At 37.5% G+C, this 23,255-nt stretch overlaps 1 protein-coding gene across 1 annotated transcript; it reads left to right on the top strand.

Moving 5' to 3' along the window:
- The first annotated feature begins 355 nt into the window (after positions 1-355).
- Positions 356-23,254, top strand: LOC122065927 (enhancer of rudimentary homolog). The gene is made up of 4 exons (XM_042629752.1): positions 356-543; positions 1,112-1,205; positions 22,328-22,448; positions 22,852-23,254. Exons 1-4 carry the CDS (start codon positions 541-543, stop codon positions 22,943-22,945), a joined length of 312 nt encoding a protein of 103 aa, XP_042485686.1. The 5' UTR covers positions 356-540; the 3' UTR covers positions 22,946-23,254.
- Position 23,255: the final 1 nt, after the last annotated feature.

The following is a 23,255-nucleotide window of genomic DNA, read 5'->3' on the forward strand; positions in this document are numbered from 1 at the left end:
TTCCTTATTTTAAAATGAATATGCAGAAAAGAGTGGTCTCAATCGTGTGCTCCTGTGCAGTCATATGGACAGCAAAATGACCATCCTGATCCCTTGGTTGGATGCCTCAACCCATGCTCCCATTGCCGTCACTCACTTGGGGTATGGGCCATGCAAGTAGGTAGGGTTCTCGTTCCCAATGAATAAAAGGAAAAAGAAATCTAACAGCTTGCGTGTCAGGGGCGAAAAGACTGCGTTACCCGTCCTTTTTACTCAAGATACCTTCACGTGACCTTCCATTGGTCTTTGTCCTGGCGCAATAGCAGCACAAGAGCGCAGCCTTCCCTTTCCCATAAATAAATTGAGAAATCTCTCCGGGACCTCAATGTCATGTAACTAAATTTACCTCGAGAAAAATTGTGAAAAGCGAGAATACGCCGGTAGAGAGAGAGAGAGAGAGAGAGAGAGCGAGCTTGACATCAGAACGGTATTTGTTTCAACTTCAACGGATTGAATCGACAGAAATTAGATAAAAACGAAGAAAGACAGGTTCGAGAGTTCATGGTAAGTGGTTTTCTTTCATCAGTTCTGATTATTTTCTGGTTTTTATGTTAGATTTCGAGCCGTCTCCTAGGATAGAAAACACCATGGCTAGGGGACAACTCTTGAATCTTGTAGACACCCCATCTGGGGAAAATCAGGGGTTTTTCTGAGCATTTGTAAATACTAGTAAAGGCGAAGTCCGCTTTGCCCAGATGGAAATTTCTTTCTTTACACCACTCGGCTCTATGCTGGTGGAAATTTCTTTCTTGAATTGTAGTGGGTACCATTTGAATACAGAAAATTAAACTTAAAGTAATTGCTGATACTTTAGTATCATCAATCACACATGATTTTATGTCTTCTTTATTATCTTTTCATGCTAGATTGCTGCTAGCAGTACTTTCTTCTTGTGTTTATTTGAAAACAATAGAAATAGGGTGTTTTTTTCCCAATCAAATAGTGTATTGCAGCCCATAGTAAGCCGATGCTTGTGATTTCTTTTTGTGAGTGATATTGAATTTATAAGCATATAGAGATTGTTGTAATTTGCTAATGTACCAAGCAATTTACCATTTCCTGTCATGTGCAGGCGAACAAGCATACAATTATTCTGATGCAGACTTCTCAAAACCGGTCAACTAGAACGTTTATGGATTATGAATCCATAAGTCAAGCAATTGATGGTATATTCTGCTATTTCTTGATGTATATCAATGTTTACTGTTAACACATCTTCTATGGATGGTACACAGCACACCTTGCTGGTTGTTGTTGTTATTGTTATGATAGTCAACTATGGTGATTTATTACACTGAAATAGAAAGTTCAAAGCACAGGTCACAAATAATAGTGACATGCACAGCTGGATAAGTGCAATACATTAAATCTTAGAACTCATAATAATAATGATAATCTCTGCAGCTCTGAGAACAAAAAACTCAGCGTTATCCCAATTTAATGAAGTAGGCTACATGGATTAAAAAAAAAAAAAAAAAAAAAAAAAAGAAGAAGAAGAGGAAAAAAAAGAGCACAACACCAGCTAGTCAAGAAAATCCCAGGTAAATGGGTTCTGCTCCATGGATCCTTACCCTCCAAAAGAGGAAATACCCTCTACTCTGAAAATTGCAATATATTCCCTGAAGTTCACCCTGGCCTTCCAACTCCCTGCCTGGTAAGATGATCTGCCATTTTGTTGCTGTTTACTGTTATTGTTTTCTATAGTTGAGGACTGACATAGTTAATTTTGAGTCATTGCATAAGATATTCTTGTTGTTAAACAGTATAGTGTGTGTGGGGGGTTTATGTTATGTATATTTTATTGGGAGGGTTTAGATGTAATTATATTAGTGTCCTTACTAGTAATTGTACATTTGTTATGTTATATGTATGTGGATCTAGGTCATGGTAGAATCATTCTGAATCCTACCGTGAGCCTTGGGTTTTCTCCTTTCTCTCTCTCTCTCTCTGACCACATAGGGACTGGTTTTGTAGATCCTACATTGTTACATGGTATCAGAACTCTTCTAATCAGTCCCTCTTCTTCAATCTCTGTTTTGATATTCCCTTAGGGCTTTCTTTGTGGTTTGCAACAACCTATTCTGCCATATCCATTATATAACTGCATTGATCACCGTGAAGATGAATCTACATCAAAGATTTCAATCACATGAAGAATATTACAGCAGTAATTCCTTCAGGTTTCCTCTCTACTGGTATTGTTTTTCTTATGGTTATTGAAGTCCAAAGACCCTTGCGGTACTCCTACTTTTCTAGTGTTTTGGACAGATCGAGAGCCCCCCCTCTCTGGGAATTTGTCCATCTGATTTTGCTTATATTTTAGGACTGATAAAATCCCTCCAATAGGGTCTTTCGCTCCTAGTTTGGTGTCAATCTGACATCTTGATCTTTCTCCCAAATGCTGGGTTTATGATTTAGAATTGAATTATTTGGCTGCTGGATTTTATCTCTCTGTTAGATCATTGTAATATTATGGGGTTTATATTTTCTATTGAACTACTATGTCTGACCAGATTTGATTCATTATTGGTGCTATTGCTGCTCGTTAATCTACTTTCTTTATTTATCTGCTGTTGGATTGCTGTCCTTGCTCTTTATGTGATCACTTATTGGACATTTGCTTCTGGTTCTTTCTTCATATATGTTTGGGTGATTCAAAACCTTTGGTAGACTATCAACATTCAAATTTCATCCATCAAGCTTAGTAGTACCTCAAATTATTTACTGTGGGCAACAACAACATCAACAACAATTTAGCCTTATCCCAACTAAATGGGGTCGCCTACATGGATCCGAGCGAAGGCAGCAAAAGAAAAAGACGTAAAAAAAGGGTAAATACTCACCTAAATGGGGTCAGCTACATGGATTCTAGCCCTTCAATTGGATATATTTTAAGGTCATGCTTGGGACAAGATCTAAACTATGCATGTCTTTCCTCAGTACTTCTCTTATGGTCATTTTAAGCTTGCCCCTAGATCTTTTAGCTCCTTTACTTTGAACCAGATCACTCTTCCTTATTGGCGCATCCCCAGACCTTTGTTGAACATGGTCATACCACCTCAAATGGTTTTCTTGGAGCGTATCATGAGTTGAGTAACTCCCAAGTCTGCCCTAATATGATCATTCCTTACTTTATCCTTCCTAGTTTTTCCACACATCCTTCTCAACATCCTCATATTTGCCACACATAACTTATCGATATAACACTTCTTAATTGCCCAGGATTTTGCCTCGTACATCATAGTTGGTCTAACGACTGTCCTATAGAACTTTCCTTTAAGATTTAAAGGAATTCATCGGTCACATAACACCCCAAGCACATCTCTTCACTTCATCCATCCCATTTTAATCCTCTATGAAACATCATTCTCTATATCACCTTCTTTATTTGTGATTGACCTTAGATACTTAAAATTATCAATTTGCAATAATTCTCTCTCCTCCATCTTCACTATTTCATTATCCATCGTAGTGTGACTAAAGTTACACATCATATACTCCGTCTTCATTCTACTTAGTTTAAAACATCTTGATTCCAAGGCTTCTCTCCATAGCTCTAAATTATATTTAATCCCAACTTTTGTCTCATCCACCAAAACAATTTCATCAGCAAGTAGCATGCACCACAGAACCTTGTCTTGAATGTTCCTAGTTAAATCATCCATGATAAACGCAAATAAATAAGGGCTTAAAGCAGATCCTTGATGTAGACCAATTGTTATTGTGGGCACAAGCGATGAAAGTATTTATCAATGGGAAGTGTAAGATGGATTATTCACTCCATGATTTTCCAACCCTAGACTTAAGGAGTATAAAAAATGGATGAGCGAGAATGATATTCTCCTTGTATAGCTCTGTAGTAGTATAGAGCCGTTTGTTGCAGCCAATGTTGTGTTCCACACCACTTCTAAAGGTGTTTGGAACGATCTCAAAGAAAGTTTCTCTCAAATTAAAACATGTCTTGAGTGTACGATATTTATATAAACAAAAAATTTCTCCTTCAAACATGGTAAGTTAGTGGCTGATAGTGCACTCAAGGGCTTGCTTGCGGGAGGAGCTTAATTTGTACTAACCTTTGTTGACTGACCTCAGTCTTAAAATATCAACATGCAGTTTCTTGTAGTCAAATTTTTATTTGGTTTAGATATTGACTTATAGCTAGTTAAAAGCCATGCTTTTGTAAGTGAGAAGATACCATCTATGAATTAGGCTTTTTTTCAGATTCAACATAATGCGTCTTCCTCCCTAGTCAAATCTGAACTATCCTCTTCTAAGGATAATTCAACCTTTATTTCATATAGTTATGGTCGTAGCCATTGTGCTTGTTTTCCTGGTAGAGCTCGAGGTTCAGGGGGAGGCCGAGTTCGTGGCAAGGTTCAAGATCCCGTCTCGTTTTGGTATTTCAGTGGTTTCAGGACCATCGAAATACCGAGATCTCGGTGAGTTGATGTATTTTTTTTGAGTCGGTAGATTGTTTCGGTGGTCAAATGGCCATATTATGACCTGAAACTTGTTGGGTAGTTTGTTTTAAGGTTAATAAACATGCTTAGGACTTAAAATTGTAAAAATATTAGAATATGATGGTGTTTTAGAGTTGCACCCTTGTTTGGCGGCAACTGCTATTGATCTGGATAATTTACCTGCTTCATTAGTAGAACAAGATGTAATATGATAGTAATACCAATAAATAATGTATCTAAGCCATGATAAAAAACATACATCAACATTAATTAACTTTAGAGTACTAGAGTAATGTCCCAAGTCCTAAATATATTAGTTACACAACACTAATCATAAATTCATAATGATTATCTAGTATCTACTGGAAAGAACTATGACGGCCTGGCTGGATTCCATGCCCCAGCACGATGGAGTCGATGTGTATTTTCCTTTGACTGCACCACAAATTCATGCCACGTCATAGTCTGAGACAAGAATCGAACGTAGTCCTCCACAACTGCCAAAAAAATTGAGTCATCTACATACTGAAGGTAACCTATCCGAGGGTATGTATCACTACCATAGTATGAAGAAGAAAAACCCGCCATTGAGCTATTGTCAACTGATGCTTCCTGCAACATGTACGGCTGAGCTAGGTATGAGAATAAACTGTCCACAAAGCCACCACCATGTGATTGGGTCTGGGAGCCATAGTCAGTAATAGGAATGGATGAACCAGATCTATGCCCTATCCCAGTGAAATTGACTATAAGGTCCATGATACTCCAACCAGGTGCTCTCTCCAGTAAATGAAGGGGCATGCCATTGCCCACTCCCTCCACTCAAACTCATTCCACCAATTAAAGTAGGTAGACAATCGACTTCCATACAATCTAGTTGTGCATCTCCACCGAATTGGCGACGAGGTCCTGATGCAGTTGGGCGATGGGTTTAGAAGGGATATCTTTGATTTGGTTTCCGTATTTACTTTCCTTTTTAGACTTAGAATTAGTTTGGTAGAGGTTTTAATTCAGTTTCTATCTAGGTTAGTTTCAATTTTTACATTGTTCCTTTATATTGATGTGACCCCAATGAAGAATTCAGAATTTTGGAGAATTAGAACTTAATAATTTTGGGTGCGAACCATGGCTGCCGTGGCTGATTCCCTTCTTTCCTCTTTCTAACAATTTCTCTCTGTCCCTAATTTCTCTCCTCTCTATTTCTCCTTCACCTTCTCTTACTACTATTCTGTTCTACCTAACCTGCAATACTGAAACCTAACTTGAGAGAGAGTTCATCGATCTCCCGTACCTTCCATCTGTTCATCTTCATATTTTGGGCATAGATAGTAACACCATAATCGACCCTAGCGCTTGAGCTTCAGGCCTTAAGTGTTCTCCTGTTGTGAGAAATCAACTCGAAGCCAAATCTGGTTCTGCAACGTGCGCCAGGTTTGATTGTGGCAGCGTAGTTCCAGTTTCATATCCTTTGTTTGAACATTGGTTGCCTGGATTCAACTCGGTTAGGAAAAGCGATCCTATTCCCAAGTTTTCGTGAGATTTTGAACTACCGCTAGGCTGTTGGATCGATTTCAAGGTTTGGTTCTTTCCGCCCTGGTTTCTATTTATCGTGGAGAAGAAGAAGACAAATTCTTCAAATTACAAAAGGACCTCCTGGATGGACCTTATTTCAGTTTATACCCTTTCCTCTTTAATTTCCAAGGCAGCCCACTCTTTATACTTTTAATTCCAGAAAACCCCTCTTCTCCTAATTTTCTATTTCAGTTTGATCCTGGTATCTATTTCAATCTCTTTTAGTGCTTGGGTTGTTTCTAAAATTATAAGATTGCCACTCAACAATTAAATTGATTTTCCCAAAAGGACGAATATTCTGGTGTTCTAATGGCAGGAGATCAAACAAGAACGAGTGTTACGAAAAAAAAAAGATAATTGATAAATTCCGAAGCCTAGCGTCTCCTGAGAATAATACTATTTCACCTTAATCCATTCTTTTGTTGAGGGTTTGGCACTTATTCCAGCGCTCTATTTACATAGCGAAGAAAGGAAAAGGCTCTATTGGCTGTCCAAAAGAATTCAGAAGTAGGTTCCTGTTGAGACCTATCTTTCTTGTGAGAATATTGTATTAAAGACTTGACTGCATCTGGTAATCCTTCCCACCATGCTAGGAGATTTCCTGTGAAGCCTAATAGTAGCAGATTGGCTACTGCTACAGGATGACGTCCAGCTTTACTTTAGGGAATGCTGAACTATTGACTCATCATTAGAAAGGCTGTGTTGTCTTGCCCGAATTTCACCTCTTTGATATGCGACACTAGCCCTTCCAGAAGAGTAGGGAACTAACTTTCCTTGCCCTTACAGTCAAGCTGAGGGATATCCCTGCTTCAGTCAACCAGGTAGATTTTATGCAATGTCTGCCTAGGGAGCTCGTGAAAAGTGCCTCTGATGAACAACCATGTGGGGTGCAAAGTGCTAGGAAGTGTTTGAAGAAGTGGGCTACTCCCTGAGAATGCCTGCCCGTAGGTTCGTTTGTCGTTGGGGCTCAGCAGAAAGCGGAGGCTCGAAAGGTTTACTAGAGCAAGGGTGGTTGTAGACCAGCTCGACTGTAGGCTGGTTTTTATCAATTTAATTGTTGAGTGGCAATCTTGTAATTTCAGAAACAACCCAAGCACTAAAAGAGATTGTAATACATACTAGGATCAAACTGAAATAGAAAATTAGGAGAAGAGGGGTTTTCTGGAATTAAAAGTTTAAAGAGTGGGCTGTCCTAGAAATTAAAGAAGAAAGGGTATAAACTGAAATAAGGTCCAGCCAGGGGGTCCTTTTGTAATTTGAAGAATTTGTCTTCTTCTCCGCAATAAATAGAAAACAGGGCGGAAAGAACCAAACCTTGAAATCGATCCAACAGCCCAGCGGTAGTTCAAAATCTCGTGAAAACTTGGGAATAGGATCACTTTTCCTAACTGAGTTGAATCCAGGCAACTAATGTTCAAATGGAGGATCTAAGACTGGAACTACGCTGCCACAATCAAACCTGGCGCACGTTGCAGAATCAGATTTGGCTTTGAGTTGATTTCTCACAACAGGAGAACACTTGAGGCCTGAAGCTCAATGGCTAGGGTCGATTATGGTGTGACTATCTACGCCCAAAATATGAAGATGAACAGATGGAAGGTACAGGAGATCGATGAACTCTTTCTCTCAAGTTAGGTTTCGGTATTGCAGGTTAGGTAGAACAGAATAGTAGGAAGAGAAGGAGAAGGAGAAATAGAGAGGAGAGAAGATCAGGGATAGAGAGAAATTGTTAGAAAGGGGAAAGAAGGGAATCACCCACGGCAGCCATGGTTCTCACCCAAAATTATCAAGTTCTAATTCTCCAAAACTCTGAATTTTTCATTGGGGTTACATCAATATAAAGGCAAATAACAATGTAAAAATGGAAACTAACCTAGATAGAAACTGAATTAAAACCTCTACCAAATTAATTCTAAGTCTAAAAAGGAAAGTGAATAAGGAAACCAAATCAAAGATATCCCTTCTAAACCCATCGCCCAGCTGCATCAAAGAATGAGTCCTTTGTCGTTCTTTCACTAACCACAAGGGTTTCACACCTCTCAATTGTTCCTCGTAGAAACCATGGTGAAAACCAAGCTTCATTCATTAATCAAAATGATGCAGGTGCACAGCCTTGGAATGATCAAAACACGTATGGGTATTTAGATGGAGATGAACTGGATCCAAATTGGAATCAAAGCTAGTAGGATCATTTAGGATTTATTTTATTTGGGAAAGTTATGTAATTTTTTATTTATTTATTTTTTATTTGGGTAGTTATTAGACAAGTAGGGAATTACTAATTTGATATTTTATTGTGTTTCTAATTTTATTTGTCTAGGTTTTAGGAAGTAATTAGGTAATGGAGAAGTCTTAGATTTTGATTAAGAATTTTTTAATTTGGTTTTCTTATAAATAGGCTTGTAACCCATTTCATTGGGCAAGATTTGAAGAAAGGATTAAATGAGAGTCTATGGTGCCAGGTAGGTGCATAACCATTGTCGTGTGACCAGCTTCTACCCCCATCCCCTCTGCGCGAGCTTCCTCTCTCTTATCTATTCATCTTCCTTTCTTTCTTCTATTACTCTTGGTGCTTTGAATATCGTATCTCTTTCCCTGTCACTTCCTATTTACCTGACTGAGCCAAAATCAGATTCAATGGTTTCTTCACCCCTGATCTATTGTGCTTAATATTCGGGGTATACATTCTGCAACTGTAGGCGTACTACCCTTTTGGGTTTCGTCTTCAAAGATCACCCCTGTTGTGAGAAACAACACCTGCAACTCAGGCCAGCTAAAACCACTGCCCAGATCTGATTTCAGGGGCATCACCCTAGGTTGCTGAATATTGCAACCATTAGAGCATACATAAGCCTTCGACTGAAATCTCAAGTCCAGCCGACCAAAGATGAAGGAGTTCTTGCTTTTGTTCTTCTGCTGGGTTCCGCCTCTGGTTTGGCTGTCGTGAGGTTGAAGACAACCTCATAAAGTGGGTTCCTTTAATTCTTACTTCATATTTCCAGAATTACCCCTCTTTTTTCCACTTAGTATGTTTTGAATTCAATTTTGAATCCAAGAATACATTTTAGCCATATACAACCCATCTTTGTTACTTTTGCTACTTCTAAATGGAGGTTCCTCAAATTACGATTCTGCCACTTTGATCTAAAACTTGAGAATAATTACAAATTTGCCATTCTCTCTTGTAATTTGGGTATTTGGGCTTTGTATGGTTATGTTTCTATTTTAAAAAACTGATTCAGGGTCAGGCATAGGTTTTTTTGTGTTTTTGGAGTGATTCTACACCTTAAATGCTGTATGGTAACGCTTAAAAAAAAAACACGTTTCTGTAACTAGGAAGAAACAAAAACTTGTATGGTTCACACTTAACATAATCGTTTTTGTTGTGAAACCAGTAATTACATAAAATGCCACCTACACCATTCTCCATCATTCTTATTACGATTACTGATCTTCTTAAGGCAATGACTATCTATCTCTTCACTATCCTTCAACAAGAGGGTGCAAGTGGAACAAATACTACATAGTCATTCCTCCCCTCAATATAAATGGTTTCTCAAGGCAAACTCTGTACTTACTACATGTTCAATCTGCTCATAGGTTTGAGTTTTGACGGGGGATAGGATATTCAAAAGGATCTTGTTTCTCAGCTTAGATAGCGGTCAACTCAAAGCCATGAACTTTTAGATAAAACCATGATAGAATCATGGTTGTCATGGTGTCGCCTGGGCGTCGCCAAGGCGGCGATTTGACGTCCTGGCGGAAAAAGAAGTTCATAGCAGTGCTACAATTTATGTGACTCACAAATGGCGGTCGCCATTGGCTGATAGGCATTGCTATGGCACCGCCATGGATGCCAGGTCACGCCTGATTCACTAAGCGGTCGATTTTTTCTAAAATGCAGGGTGATTTTGATAGGGCTATGTTGATTTTTGATGATTTGATGTTGCTTAATGTTGGTTTTTTATGTTACAGGATATATATTGTAGGCTTGTAGCATGCTAAATAACTTTAGAAAATAGGAGAAACAAAAAAGTAGCATACTAAATAAATTTTGAAAATAGGGAAAATAAAAAATGACACATGGGCGATTTGACCGCCATGGCAACTCCATAATGGGCGATTCATCACCAAATCGATTAGCCACCCTTCCACCTCCTAGGATTGATTTGACGCCGTGACAACTATGGATAGAATAAATGATAGTTGCGGCTAAAATAGTTTTCAAAACCATGGATCTTACACTTTTAACAACTATCTTGTATCAAAATATAAAGGGTGGACTAGTCTGCTCTCTGCTCCATATTGAGAAATGACCTTATGATGGAGGGTCTGTAGAGAAAAGGAAGAAATCCTTGAGTGAACTCATAGTTACAGGGGAGAAGAGAAGAATAGGGTGGCAAAGGGGTCACACGTCTTGCACCATACCCGGTACTAAAAACCTTCAATTCAATTCATCATTCCAAATCTGTGTAATACCTAGGGTTACATGCCTTTATATAATAAATTGAATTTAAAACTTTCCTAATTAAAATCTAAAACTAAAATTAGCAACTTCTAATTACTTCCTAAATTCTAACTAATGAAATTAGAAAAAAATAAACTCAAACAGGTAACTCCCCAATTGACTAAGAACTACCCAAAAATAAAAGATTACATATTTTCCCAAATAAAATAATTCATTATTTCCTAAATAAAGTAAATCCTAAGATATTCTACTAATCCCAAAAGTCAAATTAATTCTGGTTCGTCTCGATTGAGATTGCCCGAAGGGTCAACCCGGTTCAGTCTCAATTCTGCATCACCTTACTTATATGGCTCTAGTGTTGTAAAATGTTCATTCGTTATTACCACAATAGCTACCACAATAGGGGGCTGGAAGAAACATAATAGGACATCAATACTAATTTCCGTGTAGATAAATTCCTAAACAGATTTCATATTACCATGTACTGTAACCTACAGTTTCTTATCTGATTAGATAAGATGGTGTTCAAGTTTAGGTTGGATTTCATATTTTAATCTCAAAATCAGAAAAGATTCTGAACTTGCAATCTGCAAGTGTTTTAGAAAACCAGCATTGAACAATCACACAACCAGAAGGACGAAATTAATTACCCTCTCCAGAAACAAACACATCCCATATCATTAACCCCAAAAGGATAACGAAGCAGCTAAGATTCGTCTTCTGAACACACAAATTTTATATGTTAAGGACGAAACAACCCTTCTCTGCTCTAAGCCTCTAATTAAGACCATTTTCACAAATGCTAGAGAGTTTGAGAGAAAAGAATAGAGAAAAAGGAATTCAGAGAAGGAAAATGGCTGCCCCTGCCTTGCAATTGCATTTCACCTCTCTATCCTTCAAACACAGAAAATCTCTGCAGCTCAATCGAATTACCAAAAACCTATCTCGTTTCCCTCCTTAAAGAAACCCATCTCACTTTTTTGCGCCATAAATCCATCAGAATCGGCACCCTCGACGTCCATACTTGAAAAGCCTGAAATGGAGCTCGAATTCATTAGAGTAAGGCCTTGCTTGATTTCACTTGCTTCCTTCGTCGCTTTCTGGTTCCTGAAGTTTGAGGCTAGGGTTGTGTGATTGAAGAAGATCATTCAACGGTTCTAGGGAAAGTTTATGTTTTAAGTGGAAAATACCACTTATACCCCTCGTCACTTAAAACACCCACTGTTCTCCGATTTTTGCTCAGAATCAATTCTGAGAGTTCAGAGCACCTATTTTGTGTTTCAAATGTGAGACTCAAAAGCATGCAAAGTACCCGGTTCATATTAAAAAAAAAAAAAAAAAATGAAAATCAGACCAACCATACCATACAGTTTTCACCCCATTTCTGTTAAAGAAAAGGGAAAAACAACAGAATTGATTTCAAAGAATGTTACCATACATAGCCTTACTATTTTGATGGGCCCATAAGCAATCCGATTCCGGTTTTGGGATTTGGATCCGCATCAAGTGGTGTTAGAGTCGAAAACTCCGATTTCTGATGGCATTTGACTGTGGATTGATTGTCCTTACGGATAGGTGTTGGAAGCAATATAAGGAAGAAACAATGGCAATCCAATCAGAATTTCAAGGTCTAAGTACTAATATCAATCGCACCTATGATAGAGTGTTACGCGAGATAGAAGCTCAGATGCCGTGTCAATGGTGACAGAGGAGGTTGATTCTGGAGGTGATAATCAAGATGAACTGAATGGTCTGATCAAGGTTGTAGTTAAAGAGCTGATCTATGGTCCGATTTCAGTTGTGCAGCCCCATGATCAGATTCCAATCAAAGGGATGTCGTTGACTGATGACCATTAGGAGATCATAATGGTTGATCGTGTGATGTGTTGGATCGTTGCCCCATCTAAGACGATGATCGTGGATGCTGGTTGAGTGGTGCTGATCCTCCTTTAAAACTCGTGGTTGAGTTTTTTTGAGCATCGGGGGAGTTGATGCAGGTGCACAGCCTTGGACCAATCCAAACCCGTATGGGTATCCAAATGGAGATGTACTGGATACAATTTGGAATCAAAGGTAGTAGGATCTTTTAAGATTTATTTTATTTGGGAAAATGTATTTTTTTTTAGTTTGGGTAGTTATTAGACAAGTAGGGAATTATCAATTTGATATTTTATTATGTTTCTAATTTTATTAGTCTAGGTTTTAGGAAGTAATTAGGAGATGAAGATTTTATTTTATTTCGGTTTTAGATTTTGATTAAGAAGTTTTAATTTGGTTTTCTTATAAACAGGATTGTAACCAAATTCATTGGGCTAGATTTGAAGAAAGGATTGAATTAGTGTCTATGGTTCTAGGTAGGTGCATAACGATGGTCGTGTGTGTAATTGCCCCAAAATTATAACTTAGTAGTTGTCGTTGTTGTAGTTTTTTTTTTCCCCTAAACTTGGAGGGCCTGTTTGGGAAATGGGATATTTAGGGACTGATGTGTATGTTATAATTTAAATAACTTGACTTGTGGGCCTAGTTTATAGCTAAAGGGGGTTAGCCTAGTGGTTGGTATCTAACTAGAGGTCTTAGGTCCAAATCTTGTTAGTAGTAAGTTAAGGGGGTGGGTTTATTTAAAAGATTCTTTCTTTTTCTTTTGTTTTGAATTGCTTGTGGTCCCCACCCTAATTAAACAAAACGTGGGAGGAGGGGTGGAAGAGAGACATGAGAGAGGAGAGAGAGAGAGAGAGAGAGAAGGGGAGGGGGGGGGAGAGAGAGGAGTCCGTTAGTGAGGAGGGAGAGAGTTGTGACTGAGAGGGAGTAGGAAAAAGGGGATTGTGAGCTATAAAAGAAAAGGAAGAGGGAGAGAAAAAGGATCGTAGGAGAGAAAGAAAGCAAGAAAGAAAGAGAGAGAGAGAGAAAGAAAGAAAGAAAGAAAGGGAGGAGAAAGAGGAGAGAGAATCAAGATTTACCTTTTCTTGGGGATTCTTGGCTGTAATCTGCACTTCAATTGGAGAGGCAGGCTGCTGGACTTACTTTGATTGATCTTCCATCTTGTTTTGATTTACAACATCAGGCAACTCAAAATTTGCATTAATTTATGATTCTTGATGACAGGATTCAGGTTCTTAAATTGGGTTGCATTTGCTAATTCCTAATAGTTGTTGGTTTCTACCCCAAAACTTTGGGTTTAACTTTGATTCTAAGTGATTAATTCAATGATTCACTTGGGACCCAATATGGGACCCAAATAAAACTAATCGAGTAATCTAGAAATCTTTATATAGAATTCTTTACTTGGGAGTTGGGACCCAAATATAATATTCTTTTTGGGACCCAATATGAGACCCAAGTCGATATGTGGGATTCTTTTCTTCGGATCCAAATATAAAATTCTTCATTCTTGGACCCAAATCGTGGGATTTGGGACCCAATAATGTTAGGGTTTTCTTTGGGACCCAATACTGGTCGGTTTTAGATAAGATTTTAGAGTTTTTATGTTGTACCTAGGGGGGTAATCGGCTGTAATTTGGGGCCAACGAAGGTCCCTAACATCGATTCGTGGTTGGATCTTTAAAAATGTCTATTCTTGACCAAATCTTGATTTTTGAGTCTTTTCAAATCTAGCCATGGGTTGAGGCCCATATTTTGATCATAGGTTCCCCTCCCATAGAGTGAGAATCGATCCACTCTGGGAGAGGATTTGACTCTTGGTTTGCGTGTTACTTAAAACCCGTGAAATTGGGAAAAATTGGGAGACCTAAACTAGTATTTCCCTAATTACTTTAAATCCAACCATTAACTTTTGGGCATACTTTGGGTGTTAGTAGAGCTGTCCTAGGGGATGTATTTGACCGACAGATTGAGAGTAATTTCAAATTTGCTGAAATTTGAAAATTACACCTTGAGAATAGAACTTTTCTAATTATTCCTAAATAACGTAATTGATCACTGTTATCTTCTGAAGGGTGATAATATGTGTCATGGGGGATTGATTCCCAGATTTTGACCTCCGTCTGAGAGGGTTGACTATTGACTTTTGTTGACTTTTGGAGGGAAAGTAAGGTATTTGAATTAGTTTTGAACTAGAAGATTAATAGGAGGCATAGCTAATTATAGGTTGTGATTAACTTGAGCATTTAGAGCTCAGAGAGTGGAACTAGGAGATATGGAGGCTGAGGTAAGTGGATTATAGTGGGATTTCACCTCATGTGTGTGGTTTGATTGTATGATGTGATGGTTGGTATGCTTGTATTGTTGAGATGTGTTGACCTATGCTTGTTTGAATTGTGTTTATGCGTAACATGAGTTCATGGAGGTCATTAATATTTGATGAAGATGAATATTAATGTAGGATGTGTATTAATGTTAATTCTTACTTGGAGATTTTACCTTTGTTTTCACATGTGTGTGTTCTTAAAGAAAGTGATTTTATGAAAGGTGATTTTGTGTAAAGGTGATTTTGTGAAAGTGTGAAGAGAAAATGTGAGAGTAAATAGACTACTCCGTACCGGACTAGAGAGGGGTGTGCCGTTGAGCCACGGGACTTATACCCACTATGCACAGTGGTGTATATCTAGTCACAGAGTGGTGACGACAGCGTGATTGTGGGGGGCCGAGTTCCCTCACGTATTATGGGTGGTGGCAGCTTATTTCCCTTGGTGCCGGCTAAAGTGTGATAAAAATAGATATTTTCAAATGACCGTGTTTTATTAAAAATATGATTTCAGAAACCAAACTGTTTGTTTTAACCATCGTTTTTTGTTTGATTGTTTGCTTTGTGTTATGCTCTTACTATTTTCCACTTGCTGGGCTGTTGGGCTTAATCCATTATTTTAACATGATAGATAATTGAGAATTTGAGATGGAAGTATGCTTGGAGTAGAATTCGAGGGCGACTCATAGATTTCTTTATTAGTTGTTATTTTTGTTTTCTTAGATGGATGCAGTGAAGACAATTAGAGGTAAACTCTAATAATATGGATTTAGAAATTTAATTGGGACATACCTTAGATTGCCACCAATGGGAGTACTTGAGATTTATGATAATGAGTGGTTATTCGGTTTGAGATTTGTATTGATGAAGTTTGTTATGGATGTTTTATTGGTATTTGTCGATTGTTTGTTCAATGCCTGTGAGGGTTGTACCCTCACCTGACATCTGGGTCTGGGTTGTGATTGTGTGACCACCTCCTTCCCCCGCCCTCTCTGTGTAAGTTTCCTCTCTCTCTTATCTCTATATCTTCTTCTTTCTTTTATTACTCTTGATGCTTTGAATATCGTATCTCTTTCTCTGTTACTGCCTATTTACCTGATTGAGCCAAGCCAGATTTGATGGTTTCTTCACCCCTAAACTATTGTGCTTAATATTTTGGGTATACGTTCTACAACTGTAGGCGTACCTACCCATTGGGTTTCATCTTCAAAGATCACCGCTATTGTGAGAAACAACGATTGCAACTCAGGCCAGCTAAAACCACCGTCCAGGTCTGATTTCAGGGGGTATATCTCCATTGGTTGCTGAATATTGGAACCATTAGAGCATACATAAGCCCTCGACTGAAATCTCAAGTCCAGCCGGCCAAAGATGGAGTTCTTCCTCTCGTTCTGCTGTTGGGTTCCGCCTCTGGTTTGGCTGTCGTGAGATTGAAGACAACCTCATAAAGTTGGTTCCCTTTTTCCAGAATTACCCCTCTTTTTTCCACTTAGTGTGTTTTGTCCTTATTTTAAATTTGATTCCAAGAATACCCTTTTTCTATACTTAACCCATCTTTGTTACTCTTTCTACTTCTAAGTGAAGGTTCCTGAAATTACGATTCTACCACTTTGATTTAAAACTTTAAGTATAATTACAGATTTGCCATTCTCTCTTGTAATTTGGGTATTTACTATTTGGATCATAGTTTTTAAGGCGATAAGGCGACGGAGGCGTTTGAGGGTCTTTTGGAGCGCCTTAGAGATAAGGCGGGAATAAATCGTCGCCTTATTGATTAAAGCGTTCCTGTGTAATTTTTTTTATAAAACCAATTTATTTGGCTCAAATCCTAGTTGAATCTTATTACTCATATGTGAAATAAATATTAGAGATTCATATTCATACTAATGTAAGATATTCATCAAGAAAACAAATCAATAAAGTGAATAAACTAAGTTCATCTTCATCAATCATCAATCATCAATCATCAATCATCAATCATCATAACATATTAACATATAATATAAATACATAATTATGAAACAAAATTATAAATATAAAGAAAAGAAATAAAAAATACAAGTATTTATTATATTTACCTCTATGATGCCAAAATGAGTGTCTAAGCCCTAATGTCATCCACTGTATTTCTACTCCTGTCAAAGAAGAATGAAGCTCACTGTTGTCGGAGCAAGCTTGCCGTTGCTGGAGCAAAATGATCGTCTGGATCAGTGGTTCTTCCTTGTTCCTTGATTCCTTCTCAGCTCTTTCTTAAAACCCTTGACAAAATCCAAACCCTGTTTGTGAATCGTGTTTTTGTTTTGTTTGTTTTGATTATTTTTGGTGGAGTAAAACTGAACCTATACATCTCAAGTGTTAACAAAACCATACATCTACCAATAAAAAATCTATATTTGGAATCTTTATCAAGTAATTTTAAAATGTGTTTTTCAAAAAAAAAAAAAAAAAACCGATAAGGTGCCACTTCATGTAAGGCGGAGCACTGCCTTACCATCTCTAAACCACATCAGCGCCAAGGCGTTGGTAAGGCGACACCTTAGCAGTGCCTTAAAACCTATGATTTGGATAGGCCCATAAGCGATCTGATTTCGATTTTGGAACCTGGATCCACATCACAAAATCATGGCCTTGTTCTCTAAGGCTCTTACATTATAAAGAGTAGTATCTAATTTTTAAATGGAAGGCATGAAAATCATAGTTATGAAGGTAGAAAGGCGACCGAGGCATGAGGGTCTTTCGAAGCGCTTTGGCGATAGAGCGGGCATAATGCATCGCCTTATCAAATAAAGCTTCTAGTGTTTTTTTTTTTATGTAACCATTTTATTTGGCACAAATAACATGTTAAAAATTATGTAATTCTACTTATATGCTAAATAAAAGTTAAAGATTCATACTAATGCAAGATATTCATCAGAAAAACAAATCTATAAAGTCAATAAACTATCTGCGTTCATCTTCATTATAACATATAATATAGTTATGAAACAAAATTATAAATATAAAGAAAAAAAATGCTGTTAAAATATATAAGTATTTATTATGCTTACCTCTATAGAACATAGAAGGGAAAAAAAGAGAACATTTTTCTGGCCAAATTTCCATATGCATGAAAAACAACCCCTAAAATACATGTGAATAGAGAAGACAAATGCAAATTTGAATTATAAAGGAGACAGGTTTTGATCTCATTGAAGAAACATCACCACTGTTGCTAACTTTCATTCCAATGTCTCTGCCTTCACTGACAAAGTCGCAGATAATATTAAACTAAATAGAATAGAAAGAGATATGGCTCTGTTCGGTAACAGAGAATTGAAAACAGAAGAGAAAGAGATCTCCCTTCGGGTAACAGAGAGCTGAAAAAAAAATAAAAAATAAAAAGAAAGAAAAGAAAAGAATAAGATAGAAGAAAAAAACCTAAGAGAAAGAGAAATGGCTTTGTTTGGTAGCAGAGAACTTGAAAAAAGAAGAAGAAGAAGAAGCAAAAGAGAAAGAGATCTAATAGAACTGGGGGGGGGGGAGTACCTTGCCATAGTCAGAATGGCTTTAGGAAGACTCGTTGGAGCTGGAATCGACGGAGGAAGGAACACTGGTGCCTTGGTTCTCCTAAACGAAGAAGAAAACAGCCAAAAGGATTTGTGATTTGTGATTTATTTAACCAATGTGTGTTTTTTGACTTTATATAGACTTGATCCCATAGTTCTCAACTGTACAGAATTCCCGTAGACATGCCAATCACAATAGAAGATATGGAATCTGTGGTAATTCATTAAAAAAAGTATAATAATTAACAAATAAAAACATAAAAAGGCATCCTCCTTGGTCGTAAGGCATCATAAGGCGTTGCCTTACATAAAACCCATAAAGTACATGATTGCTTTAGCCTACCCGTACCGCCTTAATGCCTGGGCATCGCCAAGAATAACTGTGAAGAAAATAGAAACTATAAAATAAAAGGTCCAAATATGTAGTGGATCCTATTTACAGTAAACATCTGAAAATAGAAATAGAAACTAACCTATTTGTAGCAAAATAAAAAATTAGAAGCTAGTAAATACTCAGGGTTTAAAGTATCTTCGATACCGATACAATACCCTCTGATATGTTTCTTAAATTTAGCCGACCGATACGGTACACACCGATACGATACATGGAATTTTTAAAATTCTCTCGTATCGATATATATCCTACGATACATACCGATATGCACTGATACGATACGATACATACCAATACTCTACGAAAAATATAAAATCGTAGTGAAATGTACGTTTCGGTATGTATCGGTGAGTATCAGTACGTATCGGTATGTATTGATATAGTGCGCTATGGTTATATAATGGCCAAGATGGGTAATTTTTCAAGAAAAAAAACATGATTTTTTGAGGGGTTTTTGTTCCAAAGTTGATCCCAGCCATATTTCTCTCTAACTAAAGTGGAAATCAAGTTTGGGAACAAGGATTTTACATTTATGGGACAACTACAAACCTTGCATTCTTAGTGCGATGCCCTCAATTTAATGTTTATGCATAATACATATTATCAATAGTTTTTTTTAACAATTTTTTTATGCAAAAGTGTTTAAAAAAGTGTTTCCTATCCATTTATGTACGTATCTTTAGCTTATCTTAGTGTATCTCCGATACGATATGATACCCTCTGATACATATCTTAATTTTGGCCGACCGATACGGCGATACTTTAATCCTTGAATACCCCTTAGACATGGACTTCTTAAAGGGCTTACTGATGGGCTTAAGGACCAAGCTCATCCACAAGGGAGTGCCCAACTGGGCTGCTCAATGGCTAGGTTTGCTGGTCCCTCTTCTATTCTTTCTTTGAACTACATCACATCTTCCAAAGGAAATATCTTAGTAAATGCGTATCATATATATATATATATACATGAAAAGCGTATGCTGACTGTAATGTAGACTAGGGTAGGTGAACTAACCAAGTGTCAACTGCAGGAACTTTTAATCAAAGAACAACCAGCAATTACCCACAAATAGGTAGCAATCAACATGCCAGAATAAAGGAAGAATTGATTCTCAGAAAATCAGAACTCAATGCCCAAATCTTGCCTCTATTAAGTCAGAATAGAAACCAACAACTAGGACTAATTCAGGCACAGAAATAAGTCCCAAACAAAGCCTAACCAGAATAATATTCTCAAGAACAAAAGGGAATAGAATTACCCTATCGGTTCTGATCTATGTCTATAACCCACTACCAAAAAAAAAAAAGATTTTAAATAACTTGAGAATGTCTGATCAGAACAGCCGAAAGTTGCAGCAGCAGTAGATCTTAGAGAGGTGGAAAGAAGAAGAAGAACCTCTCGGGCTTCACACCGCAGAGAGTCAATTGGACCAAACACCAATTCCATCAGCCTTGATCAAACACAAGACAAATCTTCATGGAGAGGACAATAGCAGCATCATTAATTTTTTTTTTTATCAAAATCATCTCAGTTTTAGGAGCCTTCTTTTCTTTATTCATAATGTTGATGGGGAAGAGAATTACAAAATAGAAGGGTCTTAAAAAAGGAAACCAAATATTCTCCTAATACAATAGTTACTAAATCTGAAATTAGAAACTAGTTGAAAAAGGAAACTAATTACTAATGACTTGACTCTTAAGGAAACAAATATAACTTAAATCAAACCCAACTAAAAAGAAAACTAATGAAAATGGAAACTAACTAGTAATCCCATATGCATCCTTAGAGCCCCCCTTTCAGACCTATAAAAGTGGTCTATTACACTTAAAACACATGGGATCAAAGGCCCAACATGTATGGAACCCAACCCTAGGCTTATTCCTAATAAAACAAACATTTTTTTGGTTATTAATCTATATCAGACTGACTTTACTCAAATGAAAGTGAACTATAAGAAGTTGTGCCTTCTGCTCATGGATTTAGGGATCATAATCGTATCGACCATATTTTCCAAGTTAACTCAAGATCAAACCAGTACCACTCAATGCAACTGATCTCCCCTGTTTATCCCCTCCACGATTCAGAAATATCTACTGTATCAGCCATGCTCGATCTGATCCCTTATATCCTTGTTTCGCTTGAATAATTTAATTTCAACAGCAACTTTTCGGCGATCTAGGACGACATGGTGTATTATTTAGTCCTAACAGGGCTGAAAGGCATGTTTCCTTACCTCTTACTTTCTTTAGTCCTCTTTTTGTGACCAAATCTTCTGATCGCTGCAATTATGTTGCTTCTTAAGGGAATAAACTTTTGTTCTTGGTAGACTCTTAGATCAAGTAACGATCTAGGAGATTGATTAACTTGATGCTGGATATTCACTCTTGAAGATCAATGGACATAGTTAGAGCGATCAAATTTGAAAGAGCCCCGAAAGGAAAGTTCTTGTAGTCATTTTTAGTGAGGTTGTGTTAGGTTGCCTGGCGGGGTAAAGTGAAACCATCCAAACATAGCCTGGAAGGATGTGTTGTTGGGGATTTGATTTAAAATTATGCAAGAAAAGAAAGTATATGCTCCATGGGATTGGATTCTTAATTAACTCTGGGTTGACCCGTCACTCCCCTTCAAAACCGGTTATCCAGGGAAGGTGCCCAGGGACTGATATAGTCGCGGTGGGCGGCCTCGCTGAGCGATGTGGGATTATGCATCCGAACAGTAAGGCGACGGAGGCGTTTGAAGGTCTTTCGGAGCGCCTTAGCGATAAGGCGAGCATAAAGCGTTGCCTTATTGACTAAAGCGTTCTTGTGTAATTTTTTTTATAAAACCAATCTATTTGGTTCAAATCCTAGTTGAATCCTATTACTCATATGTTAAATAAATATTAAAGGTTCATATTCATACTAGTGTAAGATATTCATCAAGAAAACAAATCAATAAAGTGAATAAACTAAGTTCATCTTCATCAGTCATCAATCATCAATCATCAATCATCAATCATTAATCATCAATCATATTAACATATAATATAAATACATAATTATGAAATAAAATTATAAATATAAAGAAAAGAAGACATAAAAAATACAAGTATTTATTATACTTACCTCTATGATGCCAAAATGAGTGCTTAAGCCGTAAGGTCATCCACTATATTTCTACTCCTGTAAAAAAAGAATGAAATTCACCGCTGCCGGAGCAAAATGGTCGCTTGGGTTAGTGGTTCTTCCTTGTTCCTTGATTCCTTCTCAAAGCCCTTTCTTAAAACCCTTGACAAAATCCAAACCCTGTTTGTGAATAGTGTTTTTGTTTTGTTTTTTTTTGGTGGAGTAAAGCTGATCTCATACATCTCAAGTGTTAACAAAAGCATACCCCTACCAATAAAAAATCTATATTTGGAATCTTCATCAAGTAATTTTAAAATGTGTTTAAAAAAAAAAACCATAAGGCGCCACTTCACATAAGGCGGAGCACTGCCTTACCATCTCTAGACCGCATCAACGTCAAGGCGCTAGTAAGGTGATGCCTTAGCAGCGCCTTAAAAACTATGTTCAATTGTTGAATTATATTGTATGACTGGCTTGGCAATTTCAAACATCCATATCTCGTATTGATGATTATTATTCTTACATTTATTGTTTCATGGATAGGTATTTGTGCGCTATATGAAAGAAAGCTTAAGGATCTCTACCCAGCAACTGGGAACATCACTTACGATATTGCAGATCTCTACAATTTCATTGATGGCCTTGCAGACTTGAGTGCACTAGTGTATGTCTCACTAACTCAACGATTCTAATTTTTTTTTTCCTCATTTGTTGCCTGTTACTACCCTTTAGGAAACTCTCTTCCGTTGGGAAGCGTAAGGTTGAAGTATAGGGTATAAGCTACAGTTTTTCAATTGTACAGCCAGACAGGTGGTGCTAGATGGAGGATGCCCTGTATCAACCAATTTGATTACCATAGTAGTGAATTAGGTTTTGAAGGGGATGCTGATCACTTTGAGTTGACTTCCCCTTTTGGCCAACTGTTTTCTTTTTGGGGTTGGGGGTTGGGGAAGAGGTTGGAGGTATTTTATACTTTTCATACGGGCTACGTCCACCATGCACAGTGTCATACTATCTTTCTGGTTCTTGGCCATCTGATGTTTCTGTTGTTCCATTCTGGGTTGCAGCTATGATCATTCTGTTCAGGCTTACCTTCCATATGATCGACAGTGGATTAAACAGCGCACCTTTCAGCACCTCAAGAAATTGGCAACACATTAAAGAGAACATTGTCAGCTGCACGCCAATCTTAGCACTTGGTTTTATAAAGCATGCAAAACAGAGAGAAAAAAAAAGTAACCAAGAAGTGCAGAACCAGAGTTCAGTCTCGTTTGGACTTCAGTTATGCTGTCAAAGTATGAACATGAACAACATAGTAGGTTTACGTTCCGTTTTGCATAAGTTGGCCTGCAATGGCTCTCTTGATTTGCTTTGACCTTCATGGCATCATGGTGAGACTTGTTTGTTGAATGATGGAAGTAGTTTATGTACAAAGTTGAAAACTTCAATTGATGGTACTATATCTTCTCAG

This window comes from Macadamia integrifolia, unplaced genomic scaffold (genome assembly GCF_013358625.1).
Source record: "Macadamia integrifolia cultivar HAES 741 unplaced genomic scaffold, SCU_Mint_v3 scaffold2154, whole genome shotgun sequence".
Lineage (NCBI taxonomy): Eukaryota > Viridiplantae > Streptophyta > Magnoliopsida > Proteales > Proteaceae > Macadamia > Macadamia integrifolia.